Raw genomic sequence first — 11718 nt, 5'->3', positions numbered from 1 at the left:
AAGAGGGGTGGTGGTGGTGGTGGTGGTGGTGGTGGTGCAGGATCACATTACCCGCCTGCCTCCCCGCGACCAGCCCCTGGTCCTGTATACCTGACCTTACCATTAGGGAGCCATCATCAGCACAGTCCGGCCCAGCCTGCCGGGGATAATTAAAAAAGGGCCCGGGAGGGAAAGGAGCTTGACACACACACATATACACACACACACACACACAGAGAAAAAAGATACAAACCACAGAGAGAGCGAGACAGGGCGAAAAAGAGAAAGTGTCTGAGATAGGAAGACATCTAGATACGGACGAGGATCCAATTACACAACAAAAAAAAATATTTGTGAGGTTTTTTTAGCATGGATAGAGTGAAGTACTGTGGACAGCAGAGTTCATGGGCCATAACAGATGAAGGCCACAGCCAACGCTCGCCGGTCACAGACACAGGAGTATGGCGGCGGGCGGGCGGGCGGGCGGGCGGTCAGTCATGCTACTCTGTCCACTGTGTCCTTCACTGACGCAGACACTTGCTTGGAAACTCAAACAGCATGTTGTTCGCAGCCCGACGCTCGCACAGGCTCGCCTGCAGAGTGCCAAAAAAGAACTACGCTAGCATTTCACAGCCCCGCCTCCCAGATAACAGCGGACGCTATCGGCCCGGACCCGCACCAGATGCGGGGCGGACGTGTTGGGAGAGAGTCACGCGGCTGTGTGCGTCTCCACAGCGTGCAAGAGAAGAGGGGGAGAGAGAGAGAGGGAGAGAGAGAGAGAGAGAGAGAGAGAGAGAGAGAGAGAGAGAGAAGGGTACTTGTATGTAGTGGCTCTTGCTCAACACGTGGTGTGCTGCATGCTCCCTGGCATGGCTGGTTGTCAATGAAAACAGAGATTAGAGAGGATAAGAGAGGGAGAGGGAAGGCGCAGGGGGGAGTGGACTGGGGTGTGTGTGTGGGGGGGGGGTGAATTCTGGCCATGTCCCAGCTGACCACTGCTAAGGTCAGCCTGCGGGGGATTAGAACGCTAGCAAAACCACCCCCGCCTGCCTCCCTCCCTTCTGACCTCCACTATCAGAGACAGGCCGAGGAGGACAAGGTCACCTTCGTTCGCACCTTTTGGAGAAAAAAAAAGAACGGAGGGAAAAAAAGGGAAAACACCCCTGTGGGTTTTTAAGAAGGGAATTTTTGTTGTTGGGCTTGAACAAGAAGAACATTCAATTTTGCTGTAGCTGCCAAGACACAAGCCTGAAATTGACAATAAATGCAGCGAAACAGTCATTAACACATGCGCAGTCTCATTAGTAACAGGCTTGTGCCTTGTTTTCTGTGGCTGTAACAAACAAATGGTGCAAAACCCTTGTTGTTGTTTGACAGTCTGAGCTGCTCTCAAGTTTAAGCTCTCCTGACAGGCTGGTGGACATGAACATCGACACACGCATTTTTCTCTTACTCTCACTGACCTCGGCAGCATCCTCAGCGTTTCACTGACAGCACCTCGGGGATAAATTCATATACTCAGCCAAACAGAGACACACACAAACTCGACACAATGCGGAGAAATCAATTCCCTGGCACTCCGGTCACATGACGACAGTGGAGTAGCGTTTTGTCTATGACCCTGAGAAAGTCTGTGTTCCTTCCCTGTCCCTGTCTCTTCCCTGGCCTACTCACAGGCAGTGGCATTGGCGGAGATCAAAGATGTACAAACAGATTACGTGAAGGTCCACGAGATGTTTTATGGCATGGAACTGGAAAGTGCAGTTGGGAAGGGGTTCGGAGGATGTTGGGATGTCACTAGACGACAGGTGCTCAGGTCACAATAAGCTGTATGGCGGGCAAGAAAAAGCTATTCAAAAGCCCCAAACCAGGGGGAGGTCTATCACTGTTTAAATGGCTGGGTTTTGTTCATGACTGCCCTGGCCAGCCCTACCATTGTTGCTGTCTAGTCACACAACTTTGCTGCTAAGAGACCAGCTGCCCTGGGGATTTTGGCAATTAACAAGGACAGACAACATAAACAGAGCACTAACAGATCTGTGGCCTGAAGACACCACCTGTAGACACCATTGTCTGTATTATCTAACCTGCCTGTCTTTACACTTAAATTATAGAAAGAGATACTGATCAGTGGTGAGACATGTCACATACATTTTCATTAAAAGGTTAAAGCAACGATTTCATGCTCTTACATATAGGCTACCTAATTGCTGTACAATTGCAGGCTATTTTAGCTGCAATATAGCTGCACAATTGCTTTAAAAAGCTCACCATGTTGTAAGTCGCTTTTGCTAAACAGCTATAATTGTGTGCCACTTTGCATTTCAATTGAATGAATTTCTACACAAAGGCATTTCCAGATCCACTTGAGGAGAACCAAGATGACTGTCTGTATTTGTTCCCCAACATAACCTAAAATGTGTCCTTATTTTCGATTTAGAATCTAAGAACTAATCTCTTGCAATAACTTTGATTAATATCAAGTCTTGTAATTAGAATTATGTATGACCATGGCATTTGCACACACAGTTATAGCTGGCAAGGTTCTTTATCTCCACTGCTTATCAAGTTTCATTGGTTAAATAAAGATCTGATTCGTGTGTGTTTACCCAAAAGTAGATCTTAAGTAAGCAATTCTTTGGAACATTAGATAACAGGTGGATATTTCAATTATTCGTCCAAATACACAATCGTTATAGGATAATAACTTATAAAAGGCAGACAGTTACTGCAGGAGATGCTTAGATCTCAGTAGTCTTAGATTTCAGTAGTAGAAGTGTGTGATTGACACCTTACCTGTAACTCGCACCATGCCACCTCAACAGTCGTCTCTGTGTCCAGTCCTTTGTACACAGTCTTGAAAGACCCTCTCCCGATTTCAATGTTGAATTTGAGAAACCTGCCATCAGGTGAAGTGGCCACGGCTTTGGTCTCCACTTCATCCTTCTCCTCCTGTTCCCGATTGCTCTCCAACTGAGCGCTAGTCAATACCACCCGTTTCTGGGCAATTTCTTCCTCAGAGTCCGAGCTAGCGCCGAGCACGTTGGAGATGGGCTCCGCAACTTTCCAGTCCCCCGGCAAGGGCAGCAGGACAGAGGCTTGGGTGGTCGGAGGTGAGCTCGTGCTAGATGCAGGCGACTCCGTAGTCGAGGATTCGGCTTTCTTCTCCTCTGTCGTACTTTCTGACAGGATGTTGTCGGCAGACCACGAGAGTGTCTTTGTAAGAGGGGCGACAAAATCTGGAGCTTCCAGGTCCATTGTGTGAATTTTGTTCAACCTGTAAGCGTTTCGCCTCGAATTTGCAGAATGCCTTCTTCGTCTTGGTGGCATTCTGGCTGGAAAGCATGTGTCGGCATCGAAACTCGTAGGTAATTTGGAGAAACCAAGTCCTGCCATGTCCACATCGGCCTTAGACATGGTCAGTCACTTGAGTTGCTCGCCCCCGGCGTTGACAACAGGTGTCCCTTGGTCTGTTTTCGATTTGTTCAAGATTTGTTCAGCAGCACCAAACAGAGCAGACTATGAGAGCATTTTATATTCCCAATGAGTGCATAAATGTCAAGAATGCACACAGACAAAAACAATGTATCGACGATGCACGTAGGTAATAACTAAAAACGAATCTCGTCCTTGGCTACCCACAGCGACTTTCCATAGTCTAAAACCAAAACGATAACATAATATAGAAGCTTACCATATAAAAAAAATAACAACCCAAATATAGCCTATATGTTGCAATATATGAGACAGTGACTTGTAGCACGGTGCAACGCGAAAAACACTGACGAAAGGATCTCTGAAGGTCGCGCAAATTTCTTCAGAGATAAAGAAAAGTCTCTTGGAGTATCCACAATGTTTAGTCTCCCTTCGACAATACTTGCCAACATCTAAATACGCACTGTTCGGTTACTCCACAGTTGTCTGTAGTTGATGGTAGCCTACCCCTTCAGAGCCCTCGGCTGGATGTGGAAAGACGCACACGGATTCAGTATGTCCACTGAGCACTCGGAGCGCAACACGGTCTGTGCGTGTTCTTCTTGCTCCGCCCCTAGAATCACCTTTCCAGTTATGTGTCATGTAGCACGGGCAGTGGCATGGTCCCTACCTGTAGAGCCAGCCTTATGTTTACTTCAATGCTTTAGCCAGTACCTGTGGGTTGTTTTTAGCATGTAGCAGACATGAAAAATAATTGGTTGAAAAAGCCTCGCATTGAAGTGTCAAAATAGGTCTGAGGGACAACTTTAAACGATTGCAAATTACCTCATAAATAGCCTCATTTACACTCAATGTTTAAGGAGATAAAATGACTCCAATTCTCGAGAAAAACTTTACGATTTGATGTGACTCAGCAGATATCACATGACACACTACGAATGAACACTAGACATTACGGTAAGGATATATTTTCTGTGTTTGAGGAGGCGGCGTGTCATCATGGGACACTTAGTTGACGCGGCCAGAATGAACGGTGATCTCTGACTAAATCCTCGGGAAGATACAGCAGGGAGGTTTGTGTGTGAAGCTTTCTGTAATGTGCTTAGCGCTTATTGGCATGCTGCCACCTACTGTGCAGGATTCACTTGTCTCTGTCTGCCAATTCTAGCGTAGCATAGATACAGTCACAGGCACAGGGATGTAGACATCAGACAGGTCAGGTCACAGTGGCAATTTCATTATTGATATAATCATTGATTTTACATTTAATTAGAGCATATTTACATTTCATTAGAAAAGTAAAGTCATTCTAGAAAATGTTTTTGTCTTCAGTGAATGTGGGTGTTGACACACGCACGCACACACACACACACACACACACACACACACACACACACACACACACACACACACACATTTGCTCCTATAACCAATGACATTATGGTTGTACTGTGGCGAAGGCTGATTTGTGTAGTGACCTGTACGACTGGACAACTCTGTAACCTCTGTAGGATTTGGCGAAATTGGGATTAACTCTCGACTCCTCAGACAGAGTAAGAGAGAATGTGCCCCCCCCCCCTTCAGCCGTCAGGGACTGATGCCAGTCATGGGTTTATAGTGTCAATCCCTCCCAGTCGCCATGACACTGACCTCCAAGGGGCACTGCCAAAGAGCCCAGCCTTAGCCTTTAATGAACCTGAGACCTGCGTGATGGGTTCAGAGAGGTCCCTCTGCTGGACCAAGCGTCTGAGTCAGACCTGGGCATTGACATGACAATGAAGACCAACGACTTGTTTGTCAACTTGTTTGTTGGCCAATATGCTGAGCAGCATTTCTAGTCTTCCAAGTGATCAGTTAATCACTCTCTGCTACATGATAAATAGTACAGGTTGTTATGTAAACACCGTATGAGCTTGTGCTTGTGTGTGTGTGTGTGTGTGTGTGTGTGCGTAGCTTGGGTCAAATGTCTTGATATGGTGCTGCTAGGGTCGAGAGGCCCCACCTGTTACAACATGTGTATGTGTGTGTGTGTGTGTGTGTGTGTGAGAGAGAGAGAGAGCGACAGAGAGAGAGTGTTTATGACCAACTGAGTGAGTGTGTGTGTGTGTGTGTGTGTGTGTGTGCGTGTGTGTGTGTGTGTGTGTGCGTGTGTGTGTGTATGTGGCTTATCAGCGTGAACACATTGCTTCTCTGTAAGCCCCTGTACCTCATGAGTGAGAGGACGAGCACAGAATCCTCCTAATCAGGCCCTACCCCCCTGCAGAGTCATCTTTTCAGAGAAAGTGAGAGAGAGAGAGAGAGGGGGGGGGGGGGGGGGGCTTGAAGGGGAAAGAGAAAAGGAGAGAGGGAGGGAGAGAGAAATATTAAAGGACAGAAAGAGAGAGAGAGAGAGAGAGAGAGAGAGAGAGAAAGAGAGGGAGAGAGCTGAACTGGGTCACTGACTGGCCTCAGAGAAGAGGTGCAAAACTTCAAATCAGCCTGTGGGTTTCCAGAGAACGGCATCTTCTAGCAAGCGAGCTCTCACTTATCTCCTGTAGCCTGACACCCAGGAACAGGGCGTTCTGCTTAGCCTTAACATGAGGAAATGTTATACAAATAAAATGTAAATACAAAATGATCATGAATGCAAGTGTCTGTGTCATTGCTTTATAAGGTGATTTTTCATCTGTTGTTCCTCGTTGGTGGAACGCACTACCAGTTCCTACTAGAGCAGGGACATCCCTCTGCATCTTCAGAAAACTTCTGAAGACCCAGATCTCTCATAGCACTTACTGTACCACTAGTCTTGCTGATTCTAGACTTACCACACCTTTTTTTTTTTTTAAACTGCACTCACTGATGCACTTGTTCTGATTGCAATCTACCTTTAAAAAAATAAAAAATAAAATCCTAGAATTGTTGTGAGAATTGCTTTGAAAAGCTTAAACTGTTTACTATGTTGTAAGTTGCTTGGCTAAAAAGCGTCAGCCAAATGGAAAGAGTATTGAATGCAATGAGGATGTGCCATCTTTACAAACTCATTCCACTGTAACTTGAAACATTTTTCTTCCAGTCTACAAATGCCGTACTAGCAATGAGCCTGAATATCTCATTGTCACATAGAATCTTCAGAAAAACACCGCCTCAGCACACTCATTTGAGACAGATGATTACATCTGCATGGTCTATGATCGCAGAAGAGCTACTTTAGCCTAGACGTATTTACAAAACAATCCCAATTAACATAATATGTCATGACAACAACAACAAAGTGTAGAAAACAGGGTTGTCAGTCAGAAACAGATGTAGGTGTAATTGCAAGAGCACCAATGAATGAGGAGAGATGTTGTTATCTATAATTAGTTTTTAGGCAAATGGAGACATCGCCATTAAAAACACCTTATATGCACGCGTTTTGCTCTCTACTTCGGGCCCATTCTTTTGTTGCACAAACCCATCTGCTAGAGATCACGACTCCTATTGTGCATTTCCTATGATGCTATAGGCTACAATGTAAACCAGAGCAATCTGTAGCTTGCATCTGTCAATGATGTTATCTGTTTATATAAACAGTTTTGTGAGGTGAAAGCTAAGACATGTGAGGCTACTATTGCTGCTTTTTCTTTGTGCTGTCAACAGCATGCAAAATGTGTTTAGTGCATACACTAGAAACAACACTAAATTCATTCAACACTAAATTGCATTAGAAATATCAGTTGGTATATTTACAACCTGTTCAACAAAAACAAAACAAAAAAACTGTTAAAACCATAAACACGCACGCACGCACGGACAGCTAATTGGAGTGAGGGCTACCAGGCCTAGGATAGGGTGCCTCCCCAAGTCCTGACGAAAAGTCCTGGGCCCAAGGGGTAAAGATGACCTCTATGCCTCAGAAGACTTAATTGCAGACTGAAAAACACTTGAGGTCACATGTATTATGTAAAGAAAACCCCTTCAGAAGGCAGTGTCTGCTGTCTGTGAAAGAAATAACAGCTATTTGTGTAAACATGAGCTGTGCTTCGCCTCTATGTTTGCAGTTATACCAGTATCGAGGAAATCTATGGGGGTGGAATATTTCTCAGGGCAGGCCTTGGAATGTATGTTAGAGGCAGCATACACATTTACATCTAATAAGCACTAGGTGCTGGACAAAAGCCAGAACAGGAAAATGGAAAAATAGTCCATAGTCGCACACTAGAATCAGCTCCAAATGAATCAGAAAAGTTTAATCACCACATGTAATGTTTTGGGCAAGCGGGTCCTTCCTCAGACAGAGCAGACAATTCATTTGGAGCTAGTGTGCAGACTAACCTGGTCTCAGATAAATGGTCTCATGTCATTGAAAACAAAGTCTGTTTTGGACCATGTCTTCAAGTTTTCGATCTTTTTCGTTCTTGCACCATAAGAGGATTTTAATTTTGGAGTTGAGCATGCCTGTGTAGCCTACTTTAAACTCAATAGCAAGTCTATTCAGATTTTGTACTGCGGACTAACTCACTTTGAAATATTTTGGGGGATTAAAAATAAACAGTGAAACCAGGCAGTTTTGCTGTTTCAGGTCAGAAGCGCAGATGAATGCGCATACGGTGTCTCAGTGAACATGACTGCTTTAGGGAGTCAATATCACTGGATGACAATTTTGCAGATGTTAACAGTCTGTCGTTTACAGTACATATGAGTGAAGAATTACTAAAAGTATGTTCATATTTTCACTTTAGAGTTAAGCAGACAACATCACTACTGCAGCTTTGGATAAGATAAATCTTTACCTTATCACTGAATAACACAAGAAACACAAGGTAATAATTCCAGGAACAAGTAAGCCTACATGGTTACCTCAGAGAGGAAGGACTGGAGAGAAAGGTAGAGCTATGTCGCCACCTACTGGTTTCAAAACGTACTTGTAGATTGGGTGGCAATTGCTTCGAGAAGTGGTGCGGAGTTCCTCTTAAGCCATGTAAGATCTTTCTTTATCAAGGAAAGATTGCATGAATCTTTGCCCAAAACTCATTAACAAAATCTGACTCAAAGGTTGAGAATAGAGGTCATGCAATACAAAAAAGGCACTGAGTCAGTAATTATAAAAGGTTAAACCATTTTACTATAAATTCACTACCTCTGGCAGCTTTAAGAGAAACCCTTTCTTTACACTTAAAAAGGTAACAATACTTCAGTTTGTCTGCAGAGATCCTTTCCACAATAGCTGTTTAAAGATTTGTGTGCCTAGTTAATGGCTTACTGTAACAGAGCAATTTCCTCTGATAAGTTGCTCTCAAAGGCCGATCCTACTCAAAACTGCACCAATTGACGTCTCAGTCGTAAACAAAAATGTACACCCGCTATCATCCAAACATTCTTATATATTACTCTTAATATGTAGGCCTATCTTAAAAACACCAGGCATGAACTTTTCTAAGCAACTATCTCATTTCTTTGAATATTATGTCTGTCAAACTTGGGTCAAACTTGACACACCAAACCAACCATAAATTATGGTTTCTACTGCAAAGAAGTTTGGCTTCATCAAGAATAAACATATTTTTTAATGACAGCAAACCCTGGTTGGACTTTTAAGATCAATATACTGTTTTTGAACCAGTGTTTTATTACCTTGTCCTCCTGACAGTGTTGGAACTAATTCCAACCAAATGTTAATGAATTGAATAATAACCACTTACAAACTGAGAAACTTAAGTCTATGGAAAAACACTAGCTCTCAAGTCTAGATTCTCAATCGGAGACATCACTGACTGGAAATTTTCTTTTCAAATTTCTTTTACACTTTTTATTATTTGTTAATTTGCTGGCGACTATGCCGCTCTGTCCGGCATCTTTTGTCTTTTTTGTCAATGTCTAATGTGTAGTGCTTTGGGTTGCATATAACATGCGCTATATACTGTAAATAAAAGTGATTTGACTTGAGTTATCATAGACTCCACTTCTGAAAGAGAGGAATTGTGATTAGTAGGGTATTCTGTGAATGCAACGTGTATTTGTCTTCTTTGATTAAACAATGCCTTAGCGACATTTGTTCATTCACACAAATGGCGACCTAATCCTTTAGAATAGTGCTTCACAAAGTGTGGTCCGGGGACCACTGGTGGTCCACAAGCTATCCCAAGCGGTCTGTGAGCAGACAAGGTAAAATACAATATCAGAGTTGTTTGCAATATTGAACCAACTTGTATGTAAATCCAGTTCTGCAACACTGCCTAGTAAGCTCAATGCCAGTTTAAATCATATGAATTCTCTGACACAGTAAGCCAGGTGCCCAAATAAAAAGCAAGGTGGTTCAGTGAGTAGGCCTATTGTCTAAAAGGATTGGGCTGTTGAAGTAGGGCTACTCTCTTTTTTTTAGCTGGTCTGTGATGTTTTTTTTTTTTTTTTTTAATTGGTTAAGTGGATCTTGGTCTGAAAAAGTTTGAGAAATACTGCTTTAGAATATTACCAGGTTTAAAATGTAATTAAGTGATTTAGCATAATTGTATTGTTATTAGGATGATACAATAACACTGCCTGTGTGGTTGACCAATATTTTATTACACTGTGTTGTCCATATTTACATCAAATCCATAAATCATAAATACTTCTTTTATTGTCATGAAATCTGTGGCATGCGTTTCCCGAAATATCCAAATATCTTTTCATTTGTTTTCAGACCACTAGTGGTTACTCTTTTGCCCAAGCTGGACAGATGAAACCAGATGCAAGACGTCAACACCTCTTTGAGATGAAAGTCTGTGGCTGAAAACAGAGGCATGGTGGTGTTATGAATTGGCCCCAGTCCTGGGTCCCCTCATGATAAAGATCTTGGCTTCGTCGTCAATCTCTTCCATGATCTTCTCCTGCCTAACTGATACAATGGTGTAGGTGACTGGGGGAAACAGTCAAGGATCATACAGTCCATAAGACAAATTAACCTAGGCTGAGCTGTAGGCTACATGGGGCAACTTTATGAACAATGTTGCTGGGCAAGCACATAACCAGTTCTGTTTATTCTGATTGTTCATGTTTGTCTGATGACTAAAGTTGTCCAAAAAAAAAAAAAAAAATCCTGCCCAATATCAATGGGAACAAAAGTTGCCCCTTGTATGATCAGTTTAAAACGATATTACAGCTAGAGGCATAATTTGAAACAGAAAGCAAATATCATTGATTACTGCATGACCCTCTCTGTAGACAGCAGCCTCAAGAAATGTTAAAGAGGGCACGTCTATTACACCAAAACAGAAGTAGCCTATGTTTATCATTGACATAAGCCTTTTTTTTTTTTTATCTGTAGCCTCTGCACCTCATCTTCTTATGCAACAACCACATAAATACGGGCAAAGAGTAATGAATCCAAATAACCTAGGCTACTCCTGACAACTCACGACACAGGTAAGATTATGTCAACACTGAAATTACAGTGATGCGCACTTTAATGCTAAAGTGCCCTTCCCAATCCCACTAGACCGGCTAGGTTATGCATCTCACTAACTGATGTGCGCAATAAACAAAATTAGAAACTTGATATAGGCCAAGTGGAGCAGTGTGGACAAATACGAATTAGTGAAGAGCTGAAATTACTTAACAGCGGCTAGGCTAGCCTACTGACTAACGTAGGACTTGCTGTTACGAAACACCTGGAAGGATACACAAGCCGAGGACGAAAGCTCCAATCGTGAGTCCAGTCAGAACATTTCGGCCTCTAAGTTTCTGTGTGTTATTCCGCCATCGCTGAAGTTCTTGTTGTCTTCTGAGAAGGCTTTTCTGCGCTTGAGAAAGCGGCTTCGTAGTTTCTGCCAAACCTTCGGTACCCTTGTCCGCCATGATTTGACGTAAGGACGTAACCGTGACGTTAGATGTAGCCTAGAAATGATTCGCAAGTTTAGACCAGTAGGTGGCGCCACTGTCGGGGTAGTGATAGTGCCCTATATGTGTGCATGTTTATAATTCACAACACTTCAAATACTTTTTAATAACCAAGATGTGGCCATAATCTGGTCTCAAACCCTTTCATACACACACATAAAGAAATAGACCTACAACAAACAAATGTGAATGCGTTAGGCAAGGGTATTTTGGTAGAGCACAAATAAACAGGGGGAAAAGCATATGCATATTAGCATATTTACATTACATTACATTACATTACATTTCATTTGGCTGACACTTTTTAACCAAAGCGACTTACAGCATGGAAAAAAAACAATTAGGTTTTTTAAGAGCATTTCTAACAACAATAAAGAATACAATAAGTGCATCAGTGGGTCTAATATAGCATATGCGCAAGGCAGGATGGGAACACCCAGGCTATTATGCATATGACAATAGTTCATA

At 43.0% G+C, this 11718-nt stretch overlaps 2 protein-coding genes across 5 annotated transcripts in view; both read right to left on the bottom strand.

Moving 5' to 3' along the window:
• wnk4b (WNK lysine deficient protein kinase 4b) overlaps positions 1-4419 on the bottom strand; it is a 71775-nt gene extending 67356 nt beyond the window's left edge. For all 4 annotated transcript variants that reach the window (XM_062531615.1, XM_062531618.1, XM_062531617.1 and 1 more), the window contains exon 1: positions 2776-4419. In XM_062531615.1, coding sequence (XP_062387599.1) covers positions 2776-3396 — 621 coding nt within the window. In that variant the 5' untranslated portion in view covers positions 3397-4419. The remainder of the gene's footprint in view (positions 1-2775) is intronic.
• Positions 4420-9915: 5496 nt separating this feature from the next.
• LOC134076518 (cytochrome c oxidase assembly factor 3 homolog, mitochondrial) lies at positions 9916-11230 on the bottom strand. Its single transcript, XM_062531614.1, has 2 exons — positions 11034-11230; positions 9916-10270 (listed from the first exon to the last, which is right to left on the bottom strand). The coding sequence occupies exons 1-2, from the start codon at positions 11206-11208 to the stop codon at positions 10164-10166; spliced, it is 282 nt and encodes a 93-aa protein (XP_062387598.1). The 5' UTR covers positions 11209-11230; the 3' UTR covers positions 9916-10163.
• Between the last annotated feature and the right edge of the window lie 488 nt (positions 11231-11718).

Source organism: Sardina pilchardus, chromosome 3 (genome assembly GCF_963854185.1).
Source record: "Sardina pilchardus chromosome 3, fSarPil1.1, whole genome shotgun sequence".
In the NCBI taxonomy this organism is placed as follows: Eukaryota; Metazoa; Chordata; class Actinopteri; order Clupeiformes; family Clupeidae; genus Sardina; species Sardina pilchardus.
This window is presented reverse-complemented; position numbering and strand designations above follow the sequence as displayed.

Bases quoted from the DNA above. Each gene is read 5' to 3' on its own strand.
- LOC134076518 (XM_062531614.1), bottom strand. From the start codon at position 11,208: ATGGCGGACAAGGGTACCGAAGGTTTGGCAGAAACTACGAAGCCGCTT. The intron at 10,271-11,033 runs GTATCCTTCCAG...TGTTTCCCCCAG, and splicing joins AGCTTTCGTCCTCGGCTTGT to TCACCTACACCATTGTATCA.